The sequence below is a fragment of the Musa acuminata genome, chromosome BXJ2-6 (assembly GCF_036884655.1).
Source record: "Musa acuminata AAA Group cultivar baxijiao chromosome BXJ2-6, Cavendish_Baxijiao_AAA, whole genome shotgun sequence".
In the NCBI taxonomy this organism is placed as follows: domain Eukaryota; kingdom Viridiplantae; phylum Streptophyta; class Magnoliopsida; order Zingiberales; family Musaceae; genus Musa; species Musa acuminata.
Genome location: NC_088343.1, coordinates 40,551,014 through 40,570,691, shown reverse-complemented (window position 1 = coordinate 40,570,691; position 19,678 = coordinate 40,551,014). Strand labels below are relative to the sequence as shown.

The 19,678-nt window shown below is 35.4% G+C and overlaps 1 protein-coding gene and 1 pseudogene across 1 annotated transcript; one reads left to right on the top strand and one right to left on the bottom strand.

Annotated features, from left to right (window-relative positions):
- Positions 1-1,833: 1,833 nt before the first annotated feature.
- On the bottom strand, positions 1,834-9,387 carry LOC135615598 (probable serine/threonine-protein kinase WNK1; annotated as a pseudogene).
- Positions 9,388-15,093: 5,706 nt separating this feature from the next.
- LOC103989418 (mavicyanin) lies at positions 15,094-17,151 on the top strand. The gene is made up of 2 exons (XM_009408252.3): positions 15,094-15,383; positions 16,561-17,151. Exons 1-2 carry the CDS (start codon positions 15,203-15,205, stop codon positions 16,977-16,979), a joined length of 600 nt encoding a protein of 199 aa, XP_009406527.2. The 5' UTR covers positions 15,094-15,202; the 3' UTR covers positions 16,980-17,151.
- The last annotated feature ends 2,527 nt before the right edge of the window (positions 17,152-19,678 follow it).

Below are 19,678 nucleotides of genomic sequence, written 5' to 3'. Positions count from 1 at the left end.
ATTATGAATCCACCACAATCCTCTGTTTTCTTTGTCTATACAATTAAAATTGATTATCTGATAAATAGAAAACATAGTATGTCCTTGATTCCCTATGTAAAGAAAGGAAAAGAGATGTCCATCTAAAGAATTCAATGAGGAAAGTGTGATATCATGCCCCTTTGGATGGCAATGCATGTTAATCCATGTGAAGAACTTTTACCATGTTTTTAACAGCATTTATAAGCCACCAAAAGGAAGGTAAAACATTTTTCTTTACCAAAGCACTTTGGAATGGTGCCATTTTGTAGTGTTTTATTGAAAAGCAGCTCCACCAGGAGCATGATGAACCCACAACAGTGTTCTTATTTTCTCTTTTTTTCCTTATATAATGAAAATTAATCGTTTGATGAATCGAAAAACAAACATGTTCTTGATTTTCCAGCATTATTACTAAGGTGTGCCCTTTATGAATGTTAACCATGATGATATTGGTGAACAAAATGTGCCTAGGCACATAATAAGATTCCTCTTGCATGAACTACATTCAAGAAGAATATTTTCTCAGGTTGCTGCATTTTGCTACAACCAATGTTAGCCAACATTACCAACATTTATTTTTTAATTTGATATTACGTCTGGATAAAAGTGCATTATGTATCTTATTCTAATTGCTCCAATTTTTTAACTTCACAGATTTTAATTTTGAGCATCAGAAGAGCATCTGTGGGAGTCATTCTCAACAATCCTTTTTTCCAAATTAATCAGTACTTGAAGATTTTCTTAGAAAATGATGTGTGTTTTGGGGAAAAGGTTTCAAGTCGGCCATACAATTCAACTGAGGAAAACCAAATCCAACCTCATCACTGCATGTACCATCATGCCATCAAAGGAAGCAACCAAAAGAACAAAAAGCAATTGCTGGTTTCCAGTTGATATCACACCAAGCATGAATGCAGATTTGGAGATGCAATGGATAACCAGTTTCATCTCAAAAAGGCTTCCTTTATATATATAAAAAATACAAACTCTTTTCAAAGCAGGTAATCCCTCTCTAGGTTAGAATAATTTGTGTTTTATTTTTCTTCCCATACTATTTTTTATTTTCCTATTTTTATTTTGATTTTTGTTCAGTACTTTTAACATAAATTTTCAAATATAACAGAAAATGATTTGGGATATTAATTTAGAAATTAGAAAAATAATTTGTTGAGAAAGTCTTACTTCTAAGATCATGTTTTAACCATGAATCATATGTTTTTATTTTTTTTACTTTGACAACCTCTTTCAGAAAGCTTTACTTGTTTTTCTCTGTGTGCATGGCAAATACATACTGTATATTGCAATATAGATTTCAAATAAATTTAAACTTATTTAAGCTAGTGTTCCCCTGATCTTGAATTTGACAAGAACTCCAATAAAACCAGTTTCAGGTTTCCTCTCAGTTAATTCATGTAGCATTTCTGACAGTTTTCTTAATTCATACAGACTCATTAGCATAAATGCTTCAGTAATGAAGGAGATGATTTATATTTGACTCTCATTCTTGCAGTAGATTACTCATGAACTTTGGTTCAATGGACATCCTTACAGAAATACCATGATCACTAATTGGAATCCTGAACTCAATTCCATTATGAAAGCTCAATCAGTCACAAAGAACTTCTTCAAACATAATCCTACTATGCCACAAAGTAATTCTAAGAAATGGAAGTCAATAAGGACATCAATTCAGAAAGCATAGAAATAACAAAGTAGAATATTTACATCAACAGTATATTATTGCAATATACAATTAACAACATACATATGGTAATTGAAAATTATTCCTTCATGTATAGTTATGTTCTTATGTGGCTATAATTTCAACCTTATATACATGATATCAACTTTCCAATATTTCCAAATAATCAATATTATGTTACTGATTAGCATGCTGTACTGCTTAGAGACTTGCAAGGTACCAAAAAAGTCAAAAACTAAAAAGAGAATAGAAAAGGACAATACTTTATTGACAGCAATTTAATCTATCTCCAATATGATGTGATCCAATAAGCATATGTGCTGTGAAAGAAGTGACAGATGAATACAGAGGCAACTATATAATTAGTGAAGGGATATTAAAACACATGATAATATAAATTTGATCCCTCTTGTATACCTATGTTCTTATGAGAATGCAATCACAAATTTACATGCATGATATCAACTTTCTGATTTCCATGTTGTACTACTGTTTAGAGGCTTGCAGAGATACAAGACAAATCTATAACAAAGAGAAGAGAAAAGGATGGCTCATTCAAGCTAATGTTTAGGTGATCAGGTGAGTAAATCCCCAAGTTGAATACTTATAAGATATTAAAAATGATCCAAATCAGCAAAATAAATACAAATTTAGTGGCAGATAAACTTTGAAGGAAAGGACTCACTTCAGTGAAATTAGAGTATGGAAGAATTGTGGGATGAGTCTCTCCGTCTTTTCTGTATGGCTCTGTCAAACATGGAGTACAGATCAAACCTGTATACCTATGTTCTTATGAGAATGCAATCACAAATTTACATGCATGATATCAACTTTCTGAATTCCATGTTGTACTACTGTTTAGAGGCTTGCAGAGATACTAGACAAATCTATAACAAAGAGAAGAGTAAAGGATGGCTCATTCAAGCTAATGTTTAGGTGATCAGGTGAGTAAATCCCCAAGTTGAATACTTATAAGATTTTAAAAATGATCCAAATCAGCAAAATAAATACAAATTTAGTGGCAGATAAACTTTGAAGGAAAGGACTCACTTCAGTGAAATTAGAGTATGGCAGAATTGTGGGACGAGTCTCTCCGTCTTTCCTGTATGGCTCTGTCAAACTTGGAGTACAGATCAAACCTGCATCTGCAAGAGTTTTGCCACATCACCTGAAAGAGTACATGTTAAATTTCAACCAACAGAATCATTGGCATTTATTTCACTAATGCTATGGCAAAAAAATGAAGCCTGTCCCACATTATTAATAACAGGAGTATGCCTTAATTTTACCATCAAGTACATAAGCAGGTTTTCCTCTGGAATGCAGATCTCAACTCAATGTACATGTTAAAGGGCTTTTCCTTGGATAGATCAAATTCTTGATAATTTAAAAGCAAACATTGGAAGCACTAACTAGTTAATTTTGGGTGCATTATATGAATCCTAATATCGAGTTTTTGCATGCCAAGAAACTTCAAGACACGAAATTATGAGAACAAAAATGTCTGTCTATTAGTGTTTGCCGCAATTCACTATCTGATCCATCTTTAACTCTCTTCAACTCCAGGAAGTTAGTATCAGATCTTAGATAACTAAAAGAATAGATTGTCTCAAGGGTGAGCACAGAACCACAGTAATAAAGAAAACAATTCCATCTTACTTATATAGTTTCAAAGACAACTTGTATCAATGTTCGACATTTGTTATAGATCTTTTCCCATTACTGAGTTTAGTTTCAGAACAAAATGGATAATGTAGCAAGAATCAGCATTCAACAGATGGAGGAAATGTGACACAGCCTAGATTTAGCAAAGATTTAAAGGGCATGAAATCCATAGACAAATCAGACCTCGATAATCTTAGGACAATCAATTATGTCACCAAACTCTACTGGTCACATTTCATAGTCCAGTATAAAATTTGATGTTTCTTAGGTCACGATTTGGTGTGAAGCTGTTGGTGATACCAGAGATCAATTTCTTCCATCACCTGGTGGATATTTGGAAAACCACATTTGTGAGAGTTCAATCATATTTAAGCTGTCAGTAGAGGAAGCATTGTAGGTTGGTGATAATTGATTCACAAAATGTTGTGATATTATGGTGTACTTGAGCTAGTCCATCTTTGTGTTTTTTTCCACCCTTTACTACAACCATGCTTACACAGTTACCGTTTTCTTCCTTTACTGACTATCTTATGCTATGTTTGGCGTAAGATTATCGAAATACAAACCAAAACTTCTTAATTACTTTAGTTAGTTGCACAAGTTTGAATCCATCCTTCCCAAGAATATTTGTTCTTTCATACATGTATGACACTCTGCCATATAGTAATGAGGATTAAAGCATGCATCTGACCATATCTAAGGTTGATTATACTAAGACAACTAGATGTTGGATTTTGGAACCTGATTTCTTATGAGATGATCTGTAATAACAGTTGTTGTTTTCCAATGCAAATGAAAGATTATTGAATATTGGTGCTTCCCCGCTTCAAGAGCACATCTTTCATTTGCACATCAAAATTTCAGGAGTTGAGGTTGGCGAAGAACAGAAAAGGTTAAAAAAAATGAATTAGAAGAAAAGGAATAAGAAAAATAAGAAGATTAAAAGAAGAAGAAAATGATGATGATAAGAAAGAAGAAGAAGAAGAATAAGGAGATGAGGACTGGAAGAAGAAGAATTACGTTAATTAGAGAAATAAGAAGAGTAAAACGAAGAAGAGGAGCCAACTTTATACAAGTAATACAGCCAGGAAGTACTCATTGGCTTCTGTTTCAGTGACAGTTCCTAATTCACTTCGATTATGCAACTAGTGGTTGTCTTCATCAAGGTTCGTCGTACCGTACCATACCGGCATTTCGACCCGGGCTCGGTACCGGTACGGTACGGTATACCGCTCGGTACACTCAGGTGTACCGAGCACTGTAGCAGTGCTACAGTGCTACAGTGCATTGCTACAGTGCTCGGTACGGGCGGACCGGTATAGGGCGGTCCGTGTACCGCTAGCCTGTCGGACCAGTACGTACCACCCGTACCGGGCGGTACAGTCCGGTACGGCAAACCTTGGTCTTCATCCAATGCAGTATGATACCAAAACTATCAGCCGAGCTCACTGTCAAACTAAAGGCCTCCTCTTCCTAAAACAAAAGAATCTCCCTTTTAGTCCTTTTTCTTCGAGCATTTGATGGGAACTGTGCCTTTTGTCAAGGAAGGTGTCCTCGAAAATAGAATTGAAAGATAAAGAGAAGAGGCTAGAAGAAAAAGAGGAGATCAGAGGAGAAATAAAAATATAGAGAAAGTCTAGAATAAAGAATATAATTAACTAATACTTGATCAAATCATAAATTGTAAAGAAGACAAAAACACCATCTATGCAGCTAAAGCTCCAACCTACCTAACAGAAAGTAAGTTTTGGTATCTAAATGCATGATCTCATCATTCTTGCCTGTGTGCAGAGAAGACAAAGTTGCTTTAAAGCTTAAGGTTTAAACCTTCTATCAAATTTGAGTATAAACTTGCATGAACTAATTCATAGTGATTTTCCAATATGATAAATTCAGAAAAGATGCAAAAGAGATCTTGGTGTTGATGCTGGCACTTTCATGCCGTAGATCTTGAAGAGGTGGTGACATCAAAGGAACTAAAGATACTCTTAGAAGATAACATAATATATGTGCCTACAGATATCACGGCATGTGATAAACATCCAAGAAGGATTTGTTATTGAGCAATGTGCCTCTGTGGAATACATGTTGTGAATGTAAACAAGCAGGCAAGAAGAAGTGCTCTTTGTTCCCTTCCAATAATAATAAAGATTCAATATATGACCTACCTTTTTTCTCTACCATTCACCAAAATTTAAGTTGATGCTTATCACCAAATTATATAGCTGACTTTTAACATTTCTTGTCACTTTGTCTCATTCAATGGTTGATCATTTCAACTATCGCTTTCCATCCATTTCCTTATCTCGATACACTATTATTTTTCTTTGTGGCTTTGTTCAACACCTTGGTTGCTGAATAGCTGTAGATTAAGACTTGCAGGTCTGAAACTGAGTTCATTAAATTGGAAAGAAGAAAGCATGTGGTGGAAGCCAATGTAGACATACCAGAAAAGAAGGAAAGGTTGATTGGGAGATCCATAGAATTCTAAATTATTTCGGCTTCTTCATTTGGCACTCATTTTCTGACTTGTGCCAGTCAAAGAATATCAACAACAGCTTCAATATCCTAAGAATGAACACTAAATGCTTCTATTTCATAAACTGGTTTGACCTAATATTTTCAAACGTATGACCAGTTTCAGCAAAAGACTAATGATCCAGAAAATGAAAATTATCATACTGAATAAACTCATCAAATCATGTTAAATGCTTCATGCCCTTGGACAAATCTTAATATGCGGCTTTAGTATCTATTGCAGTATATGCATACAGATAACAATCCTTGTCTATCCTAATAATAAACTGTTTTACATGGATTAATGAAAGAATACATAAAGAACAATACACAAATATGGCAGGTGAAGGACTAAAACTTCTGATGAAAAATATTTGGAATGAAGTCATATACAGTGGCAGTGTGGATCTGAAAGAGCCTTGCAGGCAGGAAAAATCTTGGTTGTGGCATGTGCACTTGCGATAACGGCTTCAGGATACAAGTTCTTTGACATGAACATTAACACAGGAACGCCTGCAGACTTCACCTAATTCAAATCATCAGGGGTCGTCCTGATCATAGAGGCATGATTTGTGTCAATTTGAAGGATATGGAATGAGTAATGTTTCCCAAGTGAAAATAGACTCCACCAGTCTTCTTACATTGGAAACTAGTACAGATTTAAGAAGTGAAGAATGTGATTTTCGCCAAAGTCTGGGATGGGTGCAACATTCCCTTTTATCCTCCTAGCTGTTGATTGCTTTGTTCTTGTAGTTCCATCTGATACCTTGAGTGAAGCAGCTCATGAATATTTCTGGAACATTTCCATAATATGAGTAAGTTGTGATAAATGAAGACTGTGTCGCTGGTGAGATCCCAAGCACAACTGGTGCAGAGATATTCTCAAGTCGTTTTTTATGCAGTCATCCATGTGTATAACCTTTTCATCTCTTGCCGATAGGTCAAGTTATTCACATTCTTCATTCGAGTGATTAAACCTCAATTTCAAGTAGCTACCATCAGGCCCATCAGGTTGACTTACCAATAGCAACCTGCACGAAGATTGGATCATTCGACTTTGTATGCTATCTCTTCAAATTAACCACGTGTTTCGTCGCATTCAATTTGGCAGCAGTGAACTGATTTTATTTTAGTGTAGATTGATTTTTCAATGAGAGGGAGTCCAGAAGAGAACCGCATGATGAAACATTGCAGGCATAATTCTGGCAGAAGGCTGGTGAAGGAAGTCCTGGAATTCCTTCTACTGCTGGACCTGGCTTCCATTGTGGTACAAGTGAAGCAACCTCTCCATCAATCATATCTGCTATTATAGTCACATCATACTCTGTAATATCTAACTCTGCTACCATCTCAGTGGCGACACTCATTGAAGTATCAGCTTCAATGTCAAAGAGGAAATAAACGTTTCGTACATGACCTGCAAAACAAATCGTAAGATTTGGTTTCCTCAAATCTTTTATATCAAAGAATCAATACAAGAAAAATTACACTATTACCATCTTTGTCTGAAATCCTTAGCCTCAAGAAGATGATCCCGTCTTCTCTTCTATTTCCTTCTATTGTAATGTCCACATTAGCAGGACTCGCATCTTCGTGACTGTGGAAGATGTCTGCTCTCTGCACTCTAACATTGGTGGCATCATAGCCCCAGCTATTCTCCAATTCCATCTCATGGCAAAGACTGTTTGCATGCTTATTAGCGGTCAAGGAGCATTTAACTTGAATAAATTCAAGGGAAGGTTTCCTCATAATATGACCGATACTGCTGACGTTTCCTTCAACATAATGAAAACCAAAATCATCGACTTGAAGAAAAGCATCATTAAGCAGATCCCTGGCAGAAAACCTTTCAGATGCTGCAGCAAGACATTTTTCAACAAATTGCCTTACCCCAGGGTCCTTCACTCTATACAAAGCTTCAGGTTTGGTTCTCTAGAGGTAAAATGAAGGCTATTCTTACTGATACAATAAACATAACAAGAAAGCGTTACAATTAGTCTTGAATATTGAGATTTCTTACAGAGATAACTTTCTTGTATATCTGCACAGGGTGGGCGCATTCGCTGTAAGGGTACTCGAAAGTGACCATTTCCAAGACGCACATCCCAAACGAGTATATGTCCACTAGTTCATTGTATTCCTCCTCATATACCTCTGGAGCCATGAACTCTGGTGTTCCTGCCGACAATTCAAATTACCAATAAGAAATGGATGCTCATCATGATAGAACAGGCAGAAGATCGATGGGCGAAATCTGCAAAACTCTTTGAAGTTTATAATTGGTGTCTACGGCGACCATACCAACACAACGGACAGCAGGTGAATTCTGGAGTATAACAGCTAGGCCGAGATCACCGATCTTGACCTCACCTTGGTTCCCATTAATGAAGATGTTGTCACACTTGAGGTCCCTGTGGATGATAGGGGGGTCATGGCTGTGGAGGTAGCGAAGGCCACTAAGGATCTGCCTACACCAATGCTTTATTGCCCTGATATTAACCCTTCTGTGCTTTTGCCTATACCTATATATCCACACATTTCTTACATGATTACAAGAAAATGTACAACAGTCCATGAAAAAGTTCACAAGAGTTCTTTCATCAAACATCTTGCTGAAATAAAATAGCAGAAGGAACATATCAGCTTACTGCCTGAGAGTGCCAGAGGAGAACAACTCAGTAACAAAATTGATGTTCGAGTGGCAGGTGTCCAACCAAGAGGCATAAGACCTCATAATGTTCTGGTGCTTCAGAGTCTTGAGAAGGTGGATCTCACAATAAAGCCTCTCCAGGTTGTCGGGGCTCTTCAGGAAATCATGGAGCTGCACTTGGTTCCAGGCAACCTCAGTACCTTCATACTCATCAAAAGCCCTATAACTGGCATCACATTACATGAAATCAAAGAAGGAAAAAAATAGTAATTAACTCCTTAAATGAACAAAGAAATTCAATATAGTGTGCATGTGGAGCAACAGGTGAAAGTGTTCATACACTGTCTTTGAAGCTCCCCTGCCAAGGATGTCATTGTACTACAGAGAAGAAGAGAAAGAAACCAAACAAAAAGATGAGCACTGCTCCAATAAGCATTAACTGAAAACTGAAGGAGTTGGAAGTGCAAGTACTCTGCCATATCTTCCAGTGGGATCAACCTCCACAAATTCTGAGTGATGTGGTTCTTGGACTTCAACACTCATCATCCTGTGGAGGACCATGAAGGGGAGCAAAAAGGCAAGTGTGGCCAGGCACAGATGGAAACACTTGGTCTTTGGCACCTAGAAGGAGATTGGAGGGGAGAAGTGGGAATTATAGGCAGAGTAGTTGAAGGATGATGGGAGATTGGAACCATGAAATCCAACTTCTAGACACAGACATGCTTACTAAATAAAGATTTGGATTGAAGGGATGGATGGGGGATTTTGGGAATAGCTTTGGGGAGTTTCACATAAACAATAATATTAATTTTTTTGTAGCTGAACAACAAAGCTGTTTCATAATATCATCTCAATGGGGAGAGTGAGTGATGCCTTCCCACTGGTGAATAAGAACAGATGAAGAGTCCAACCTTTAAATCACATCATTCTTATATTATATTTTTTATATTAAATTATAAAAATATAAATTTTGATTAACATATTAATTAGATTAATTTTATCATCCAATTTATGAGATTGGATTCTTCCACATTGTTATTATATAGTTAAGAATTTTAAGCTTTCAATTTTGAACTGTTTAAATATTATTTAAAATAAATAAATAAAGAAAGAAATTAACTAATTCAAGCCTTCAATTGTATGTTTTTGAAGGCTTCCTCAAGGAGTTTATCACCACCATGATAGAAAGAGATGACCAGAACAAATCATGTAATGAACAAGCTATCTTGATGAAGATTAATGGTATACTCCCCAACATGTGGCAACCTTGACTCTTGAGATAGCTTTGTCAGACATTTCTCTCACTACCATAAATATGTTTGTGTTGTTATGGAAATTTGGGTACATGTAAATCTCAATGCCACAAAGCATCATAAAGTGGGTTGAAACTTGAAAGAGTGAAGTCTCTCCCAATGAGTCTCCAAAGTACTGTATTAGATATCATGTTCTTTTTGTCTGCATCAATCTCTTTGACAAGTGCAGGTGGTGCAAGTTTTCCACTCATGCAAGGTGTTCTCTTTTGTAGATAGACTATCCAAACTTATCAGCTCAATTTTATTGGTTTCACATGGACCCAAGTAATTTTTTTTATTTTATTTTTATGTTAATTCACATCCAATGTTCTTCCTCAATTCAACAACAATTTATTTCCCAAATAATATAATAATGAATGAAAATTCGAAATCGGACCGACGACAATGAAAACGATGAAAGAAAAGAAAATTCGATATCACTTTTTTTTCGTCCATTATATCATATCATGAAAAAAATAATATAAATATCATGTAAATAATATTTTTAGTATTTTAGTGACATAACAACTAAAGTGGATGCTAACTATATTAAGATGGGAAAAAATGAATTTTTTTTTGTTTTCTTGGGATAATTAACTTGAGTTGGATGAAGCTGAGATATGAAGGGGTGGAAGAGGAAGAGTGAGGGGGATTGTTGGAGTGAGACAGAATGGCACATTGTGTGCATGCTTTGATCACCCAAAAGCAATGGAAACACCACTACAATTTTGCCTTCTTCCTTCCCTACCAATTTGCCGGTGTTGATTGACATATCTTTATTGGTGTCTGACAGAGAGAGAGAGAGAGAGAGAGACAGATTCTGATCATTGGATTCTTGTGTTCCACATTCTATTTCCTTTCTCTTCTGGTAGACACCCATAAGTTACATGCTTCCTTCGAACCTCATCACTATTCTAAAAATACCAAGGAAAAAAAGGTCAACAAGGTGTAGGTCATGCCACCTTCTTAGAAGTCAAAGAAAACATGGCATTGAACTTTCTCTATGTGAGATGGTGCCAATTGATTGTAGTCATCAGAAACATGTCAATTTCGGCGGCAGCGTTGGACTTTGCACAGTATGTTTAGTACCGGCATTAATTAGGCCTAACCAATTTGATTAATCACCTTCTTCTCGACTAACAATAGGGTCATGTTTGAGTTTTCAAGCTTATTTATTAATGCTTTCGGAGATAACAGGATGAAACAATATAAACCATAGATCCTAAATCCGATATAATCATATTTGGTTCGGAAAGATCGAGTGACATGTATATTGTTAGCGAATTAGAAGGATGACATGTGCATATGATATCGATTCAACACATCGTCAACATGATTTAAAACTATTTTACAAAATTTATGAATGTAGTATATAGTTGGATGATACGAAAAATGAAATCTCCTCCTCGTTTAAAATGTTTTTTTAACTTTCATTGTATCATATCATTTTTTAGCTTTGTGCTTTCTAATTCTCTATTTTCAATTATTTCTCATCTCGAGTTTTTTTATTCTGTTTTTGGAGTATGTGCTCTATTGAATCTAACTTCGCGTTAGAAGTTCTTTCGATATTGAAAAAGAATAACTTTTCCCTCTTCGACCTTTGTAAATTTACAAAAGAAATACTCAGAAATTTTCATGCCACATAGCAAGATCTTAGAAAGCATAACCTATTTACGATGCAATCAATTCTTAATTTTCAAGGTTCCTTCTTTTTCAACAGCATTTGAAGTTACTTCTCATGTTCATATGAAATTGATCAGATCTTCAGAAACTAGAAATGTTAGAGAGAGAGAGAGAGAATGGTTATCATATAATGTAAGAAAAATAATGCAAGAAACGAGATATGTTATCTGATACCTTTGTTGCTTTGATTTGGCATCTAAGTTAAAGTTATAATCTTATGTTCCTATGAGATTCATCAGATCTTCATGAACTGGAAAGAGAGAGAGAGAGAGAGAGAGAGAGAGAGAGAGAGAGAGAGAGAGAGAGAGAGAGAGAGATAGATAGATAGATAGATAGATAGATAGAGAAAGAAAGAGAGAGGTCGGTCATCACATAATGGAAATAACTATAAGATGTGAGATATGTTATTTAACGCCATTTTTCTTTAAAGTTGGCATTTTATGTAGCTGAAGTTTAGTTTATATTTCTATGATATATTAGATAGTAGAAACTGGAAATGTGTGTGTATGAGAGAGAGAGAGAGAGAGAGAGAGAGAGAGAGAGAGAGTTCATACTGTTCCTGTCAAGCTAAACTCAGTGCAAATGGATCCATATGTTACTCTTGAGATGGATATGGATCACATTGCATTGTTGTAGCTGAGCTGCATCTTGAATTGGGCCTGCAATTCTGATCTAATCTTTTAACAGTCCACTGTGCCCAAGAAAAATGAAGCATTATTGTTGAAATGACAGAAAGATATTTCTATCAGAGTCTCTAATTCAATAGCATTCCATTAAAAATTTAACAAGCAAAATTGGAAGGAATGGTTTAAGATGAATTTTCGCCCTTACATGATCAAATGTGGTAACCTATAATTACATCAAAATCTTTCTACAACAGCTATATGAAAAGAATTATAGAGAAACAATATAAACAAAGAAAATATTGATAGATAGACTATATTACCTCTTCGCATTAGTAAAATGTAGGAGAGAAATAAGGAGAAGAAAATAAAAAAAATATTAAATAACATGTAAATATAAAACTTGTTTTTGGCATTTCCTATTTATTTCCGACAATCGTCTTGTGTGACAAGTTAATAAAGAAGATACAAATATGAAACATAAAAAAGAAAAGGTCATAAAGGAATGTCCAAGAAAACAATTACATGAAATCTTCTACATCTCTTAGAGACATTTTAAGTGTTTTTTTTACCTCAAAACCATTATACCCACTTCATATATGCACAGTTCTGATAATATTTTATATTACTTATTAGTGATGAGAGAAAAAAAAAGATAAGTAATATAAAAATTCAAATTTCATAGTGATGAAAATAGGGGGACAAAATTTTCTTTTCTTCTTTTTTGACAATATCAGTGACAATGACAGTGTTTATGTGTCACCAAAAATCCAGGATTGGTCTATTTCTCTATAGTGTTTGCCCTAATTCAGCTGAAACTTAACAGTGATGGCCAAAGTTGAACTAAGTGGCCAATAGCTGGAGTCATACCAAAGCTGAAATCACATCCACAATGGCATACTCACAAAGAAATAAAGCGGCTAATGTTCTTTAGTCCACAGCCACTTTACATGTGCTTGGAGGTCCCATAATGCTGTCAGATCCAACGTTGTTTTTGGTGTGTGTCTCAACACCAAAGAACATGCAGTGGGTCTATAGGTACTTTGCTACAAAGACAAGGAGACTTTGGATCGAGAAGAAGGCCGATGAGGAATTTAGGTTGATAGATCAAAGAATTCTTCTGCTTAAGATGAGAGATTGTGACTCTCTCATCTTTTCACTCTCTTTCCAGTCACAAAGGAATTGATACACTCATGATTCTTCAAAACCACTATATATATTCCTTCATTTTTTTGTATATAGGCTCTACTCTATATTAATACCCTTTCCAAAAAGCTTTTTACAGTACCAGTAAAGAAAAAAGAGGAGACTATGAGCTGCCCATTGGCTTTGTGTAAACTATATAGCTCTTGCAGTAATTGGTCGGCATTTAATGGCACAAAATATTTGGTCATTTTTAGCTTTTATTATTAGTTATACTATGATCGAATTTTCAACAAAGATCCTAACTTTTGAGTTTTTACTGATAAATCTCTTGATAGAAGATATATTATAAGTTAATCATCTAATATATTATTATCATTTGATGCCCAATGAAAAAGGATAAGATGAATCATTATTTATAATTGAGAGTATCTTTCTCATTATTTATAATGAGAAAGATAATCACATATTTCTTTCATGCTTTTTATGATCAAGGATAAAAGCTTCATGACTTCTCTTAGTTATTCATATATGCACTTATATATCATGAGTTACTGATTTAAATATCAAAGAGATTGGGCCAGAAATTTTTTTTCTAATCTTGATCTTCTAGTATCTAAGTGATTCGTCACTTCTATCTCCCGGATATATAGAATAACTCTATGTATACAAGTCTAAATTATATCGGGCTGATTAAGAAGTCAATAATATTTTCTTCCAATATCTCTCAATCCATAAATATCTTCGTTTTTAATGTGATAAAAATATTATTATTGATAGTCGAAAGCCTTAATTTTTTAGTTTATGTGAAATCAGTTCAATCAATTTCATCTTAAATTAGTTTGATTTAAACCGAATTGGTATTAAGCAGGATTAATATAATATTTTTGAATAGGATTATAATATTTTAGATTCAATCAATCAATTAAATTAGTTTTAATTATAACTATAGTATTCTTTTACTAACCTCATTCAGAAACCCTATTAACTATTAATTCAAATTCTTATAATTATTAATTTTATTATATTTATTAAAGTTTCATAAAATATTTTATTAAAGAGTTCTCAAATGGTTTTGAATGAAAATTTTAAATATTTTGACATATTTTAAAATAAAAATAACCTTAAATTCAAACATATTAAAATGACCAGTTAAAATATTTCTTAAATTTACAATGATTTCATTGTTCAATCAAAGCACCATAACATTAGTAAAGTTTGGAGGCATTAGTAATATGAGAATTTAAATGATTTTGTATGAAAATTATGAAGGTCTTGACATATTTTAAAATAAATAGTATTAAAATTTCTATTTTCCCACCACTTTCTCTCTCTTATATTTAGATTTAAATATTTTTGAAAAAAGTATTATTATATTTATAATAATTTATTATGAAGGAATTATAACAAAATTAACAAGATATCATCCAATTATAATATTTTATATAATTACAATGTTTTTTATTCAGTAATTAAAGGCATTGTAGCTCCATTCAAAAACTATAAATCAAAATCACTATGACTCCTTATAAAAATACTATAAACAAAAAAAACTATAATATAGATCGGTTTAATTCAAATTATATTTTTGGTGTGAAACTATTTTTTAAGGGTATTTTGATTTTTTTAAAGGAAATTTTTTTTTTTGAAAATATAGAAATGGGAGGCTTCTTATGGAAAACACTTTAAATATGAGGCTTCTATGAAATAGCCCTTATACTATTATTATATTTAAGATGGTATAATAAAACCATATTGGGAGGCTATTATTTATGAAGCCTTACAAAGTGCCACTGCCTTTTACTACTAGAAGAGTAGTCACACTACGGAGGAGCATCCCGTGTGCCCTGTTCTTCTCTCTCTCTCTCTCTCTCTCTCTCTCTCTGTTTCTCTCTCTGGTTCGGCCATGGTGAAGGTCATGGCAACGGCAATGGCGTTGGTGTTGGCGTTCCTTCTCGCCGCCGGCGTAGGGCTGTCGGAGGGTGCTGTCTACAAGGTTGGGGATGCCACCGGATGGACCATCATGGGGAGCCCGAACTACACCGCCTGGGCGTTGTCCAAGAAATTCGAAGTGGGAGACACCATTGGTGAGTCCTCTTCTTTCTTTCTCCTTCCTGCCTAGTCGATTGCATGATGACCTGCAAACCTTTTATTGTTCCTGAGTTTTCTCTGGCTCAAGATGTCATTTTTCTTCGAGATTTAGTTTCGATTTAACAATCTTTTTGAAGTATCAGCTGGGAGACAACATTAACAACTTTGTATGATAACCTACAAAGCTTCTTTTTTCCTTCTTTCATGGTCCCTTTTTATTCTTTATGTTTTTAACTCAAGATTCCATGCATTTCTTTTCTCTTTCTTGTAGGTTTTTGATCTAAGGTTGGGTTAGCCAATGTTGTTGTCTTATTTTTACAAGTAGAAACTCATAAATACTTCTAAAATTTTGTTGGTTGATATATTATTACCATTTACTATGCTTAAAAGACAATAATACCAACTAAATCTTGCATTTTTGGGAAATGCAGAGTCTTGTCTGACACTATTTCTCTCATTACCTTTCTCATACACCAAATTTGTACTAAAGAATGTGTTGGCAGCCTTCCAACCTTTTTTGTTTTCTGATTTTCTCTACCTGAGTTCTCCAATTTTTTTATTTGCCTCCACAAGATATTATGTTTTCTTTGTTTTTGGTTGATTCTTGGCATTGTAGAAATGTTTGGAAGAGTTCTTTGTGATCTACCTAAGGATTAATAGAGAATGGAGTCAAACTAGGTATGAGAAGTGGACATTAGAGATATTAAATGGCAGATCAATAGCTTTGGGATTCTTCTATGTAGTCACATGCAGGCCAATTATGAAAGCGGAATGTGCGGCACCGCAGTTAATGGAGGAGCACACTACTCTTGCTTGCTGTCCTCCCTTCTCTTGTCCGTGAACTGAGGTGCTGTCAACTATAATTTTTCTTTGTTTCCCCCTCCTGTTTGCACAGATGTTGCAAGTGCAGTTTCATTCCACACTGAGATTGGTATCTTCTACAACATGTTTACTGGAGAGAAAATTTCCTGATTTAAAGTACAATTTTTTGAGGATTAACAAATCACGGAGTTATTCTAGGAAGATGCACTGCTCATGATAAATCGAGTGTAGATCTAAAACTCATATTTTTACCTCACGCCACCAAAAGGATGTGTCATTGATTGTTGGACAAGAAATGTTTCTCGGGTCAATCAACCACGTTTGAGCTCAAGTGTTCATATGTGTTGGCAGTGTTCGAGTACAACAAAAGCTTCCACAACGTGCTTGAGGTGAGCAAGGCCGACTACCACTCCTGCAATGCAGCATCGCCCATGGCCACATTTGCCACCGGTAATGACACCATCACGATCAAGACCAAGGGCCACCGCTACTTCATCTGTGGCATCCCTGGACACTGCAGCGGTGGCCAGAAGGTGGACATCAAGATCTCCAAGTCTGCCTCCTCTGCTGCCCCTTCCACCTCGCCCACCGCCTCTCCTTCCCCCTCCCCTGGTGCCTCCACTCCCGGTGGTGGTAGTGGAGGCATCTCCACTCCGGCAGCTGCCCCTGGAGCTAACAGCGGCACAAGAGCTCTTCCAGGGTTGATTGCTCTTGCTCTTTCTGTGTTTGCATCTGCTGCTGTCTCCGGTGGCCTTGCCATGAATTATTAGTCGTGAGACTGAGAGATAATAAGATTTAATTAGTTTGGTATCGAACCATATGGCAGGAGTTGTTCTTTCTTATGACCATGGCTAGTTTCTTTGAGAACTTGTTAAAGGATCTATTGGATTTATTTGCATGGTTCCTAATATTATCAATGTCTGGCTACATGTTTTATTTGCATATATTTCCTCAGGTTGGCATTTGTGTGTTATGGCCAGTTAGAATTTATGACTGAGTGATGAGGATGACCCCAAGAAAAGCTTAGTCTTGGTGATCCAAAAACTATTTCTCATCTGCATGGTACTTACTTTGGTGGTGAGTTGGTGAGATCTTTAATTTGCTATATCTCATCTATTGATTTCTGCACTGTTCCTTTTCATGTCCTGTCCACCCATAGTAGTTCCAATGAACTCTCTTCACTCATTTCCTGTCTCCTCATGTTGTGATGATTCAAGTGCCAACACTTGCTGCTGGTGTAACGCAAGATTTCACGTTCAGTTCCTTGCTGTTCATCTTTGGCATACTGATCTATATTTTTCTGTGTACTGTTAGTGCCTGAATCTGTCAGTCATGTGGTAAATGTTGGATATATCTTGCAGCATTTATGGCATTGTTGGCTGGAATGGTCCTGTGCTTGTGTTCTTGAACTTTCTTTGGTTTGGACATTCAACTGCAATTATATATGGCTGTTCATCTTGCCTACACTCTGATGCAATTCACTGAAATATGAGATTAAATTAACAATTCATAAATCAAAACAAATACTTGCTACATTCATAGTTAATCTTCCTAGTTGAACATCAACATAATGACATATTAAAATATATATATATATATATATATATATATATATATATATATATATACAACAGGACCACTATGGATAATAGCAATGCTATCTAACAAACAAAACACAACAAAATCAAGCAAGTGATACATAGATATAGAGAGAGAAAATAGGACCACAGTGGCTAACAACAATGCTATCAAACAAGCCACACCCATCCAAATTAAGAGAGGGACAAACATATATGCATACAGAGAGAGAGAGAGAGAGAGAGAGAGAGACTTATAACAGGACTATCTACTGTGGCTAACAATGATGTTTACCAAACAAACCACGTACAGCCAAAGCAAAGAAAAAGGCCAGCAGAACGCATCGACTTACATGTGAAAAGTCGTTGGGGTGGGGAATAAGTGTTGTGTGTTATATCATCATATTTAGAATAATGTAGGCAGATAACTTGTCTCTGGATATCTTTGTGTCACATCTCCTGTAATCATAATGTATGAGAGAGTATTTTTGATAGTCACATCAAATTTGCAAATGTTTATCTTTTTTATAATTTATTATTGTTATAACATAGTTAACTATCTTTAATATTTTGATCATTTTATTTTAAAAAATTATATTAATATTTATGTAATTATGAGAATGAAACATTTAAGTCTATTTAAATAAAAAAAAATTTAATATTTTAATTAGTGATGACGGATGCCGTCGGTAATAACAAATGATTATATCATTGGGAGTCATGCATAGTTGTGATCAACCCATGAATGAATGATGTACTTGTGGTGCAAAATGAGATCTCATCTTCTCATCCTTCACATATAAATTTTAAGAAAAATTCATTTAACCTCAATTATCCATCTATTTTAAATAAATAATAAATATGGAAAGTTGATTTGATCAAATCAGAGACTCTATCGAAGCGAGCATTTATGATCAAATCAAATAATTCATCACCAAAATATGATGGATGTCTACCATCAATATCTTATCATCAAAATCTTGGATTGATGATGCTAATTTTTATTCGCGTGAATACATTTACTTGATGTATTTGAAGAAAATAATAAAAGATAAGAATAATTATTGAAAAAAAGAAGAAACTTTATTTAGAAATGAAATAGCTTTAGTTTGAATATATTAACATGGTCCCTCTCCCATTTATACATATTAGGAGGAAAGGAAGGATTTCCGTCAATAAACATAATAGGGAGATTTCGAAAATCTTATCTTCTATCAGTATTTACGCCACCGCCCCGGCCACCACGTGCGCGCTGCTTGGTAGCAACGCCGTCTCCGGTCGCGGAGGCGAGCGAGACGGCATTCAGCTATTCCTCTGCTCTGTTCTCATCTCCTCCCAGAAATGCCTATCTTTTACTGTGGATCTCTGTGTCCACTCCGGCCCGATCCGATCTGCAGACAAAGGATTCCTCGTCCTCTGTGATCAGTGAACACTAAGCCGGAGGATCAAGAACAGGTAAAGAGGGAAAACGTAATGTACACAAGGTCAGAACCATCCAATGTTGGAGATGGCAACACTGACATCGCACTCTTCTAATTCTTTTGGAAGCTGAGCACCGTAGATTAATCTGCATCTCCGAGACTGTGCCCAAAGTCCTCTCCCAGCACGTGATTAAGAATCTATAACCTTCTCCTCGCCATGTGAGACAGGGTTGTGAAGTGGGACAGGCATGCGGAATCGCCGCATGGAACTCATGATCGCAGGCTTTTCCTATCCGCTTGTTCATGTTCTTTCTCTCGGAGTTGATGACGAGCCGGGTGGTCTCCCTGCGTCCATGGTGAAAGCTACGTGATTCTGACACGGCACCTATTGTTTTGAAGCCGACCCATGCATGCATAGTGGCACTGCGGAGTCTGCTTGGAATCACTTGAGCTGTTTCTGCCATCCTTTTA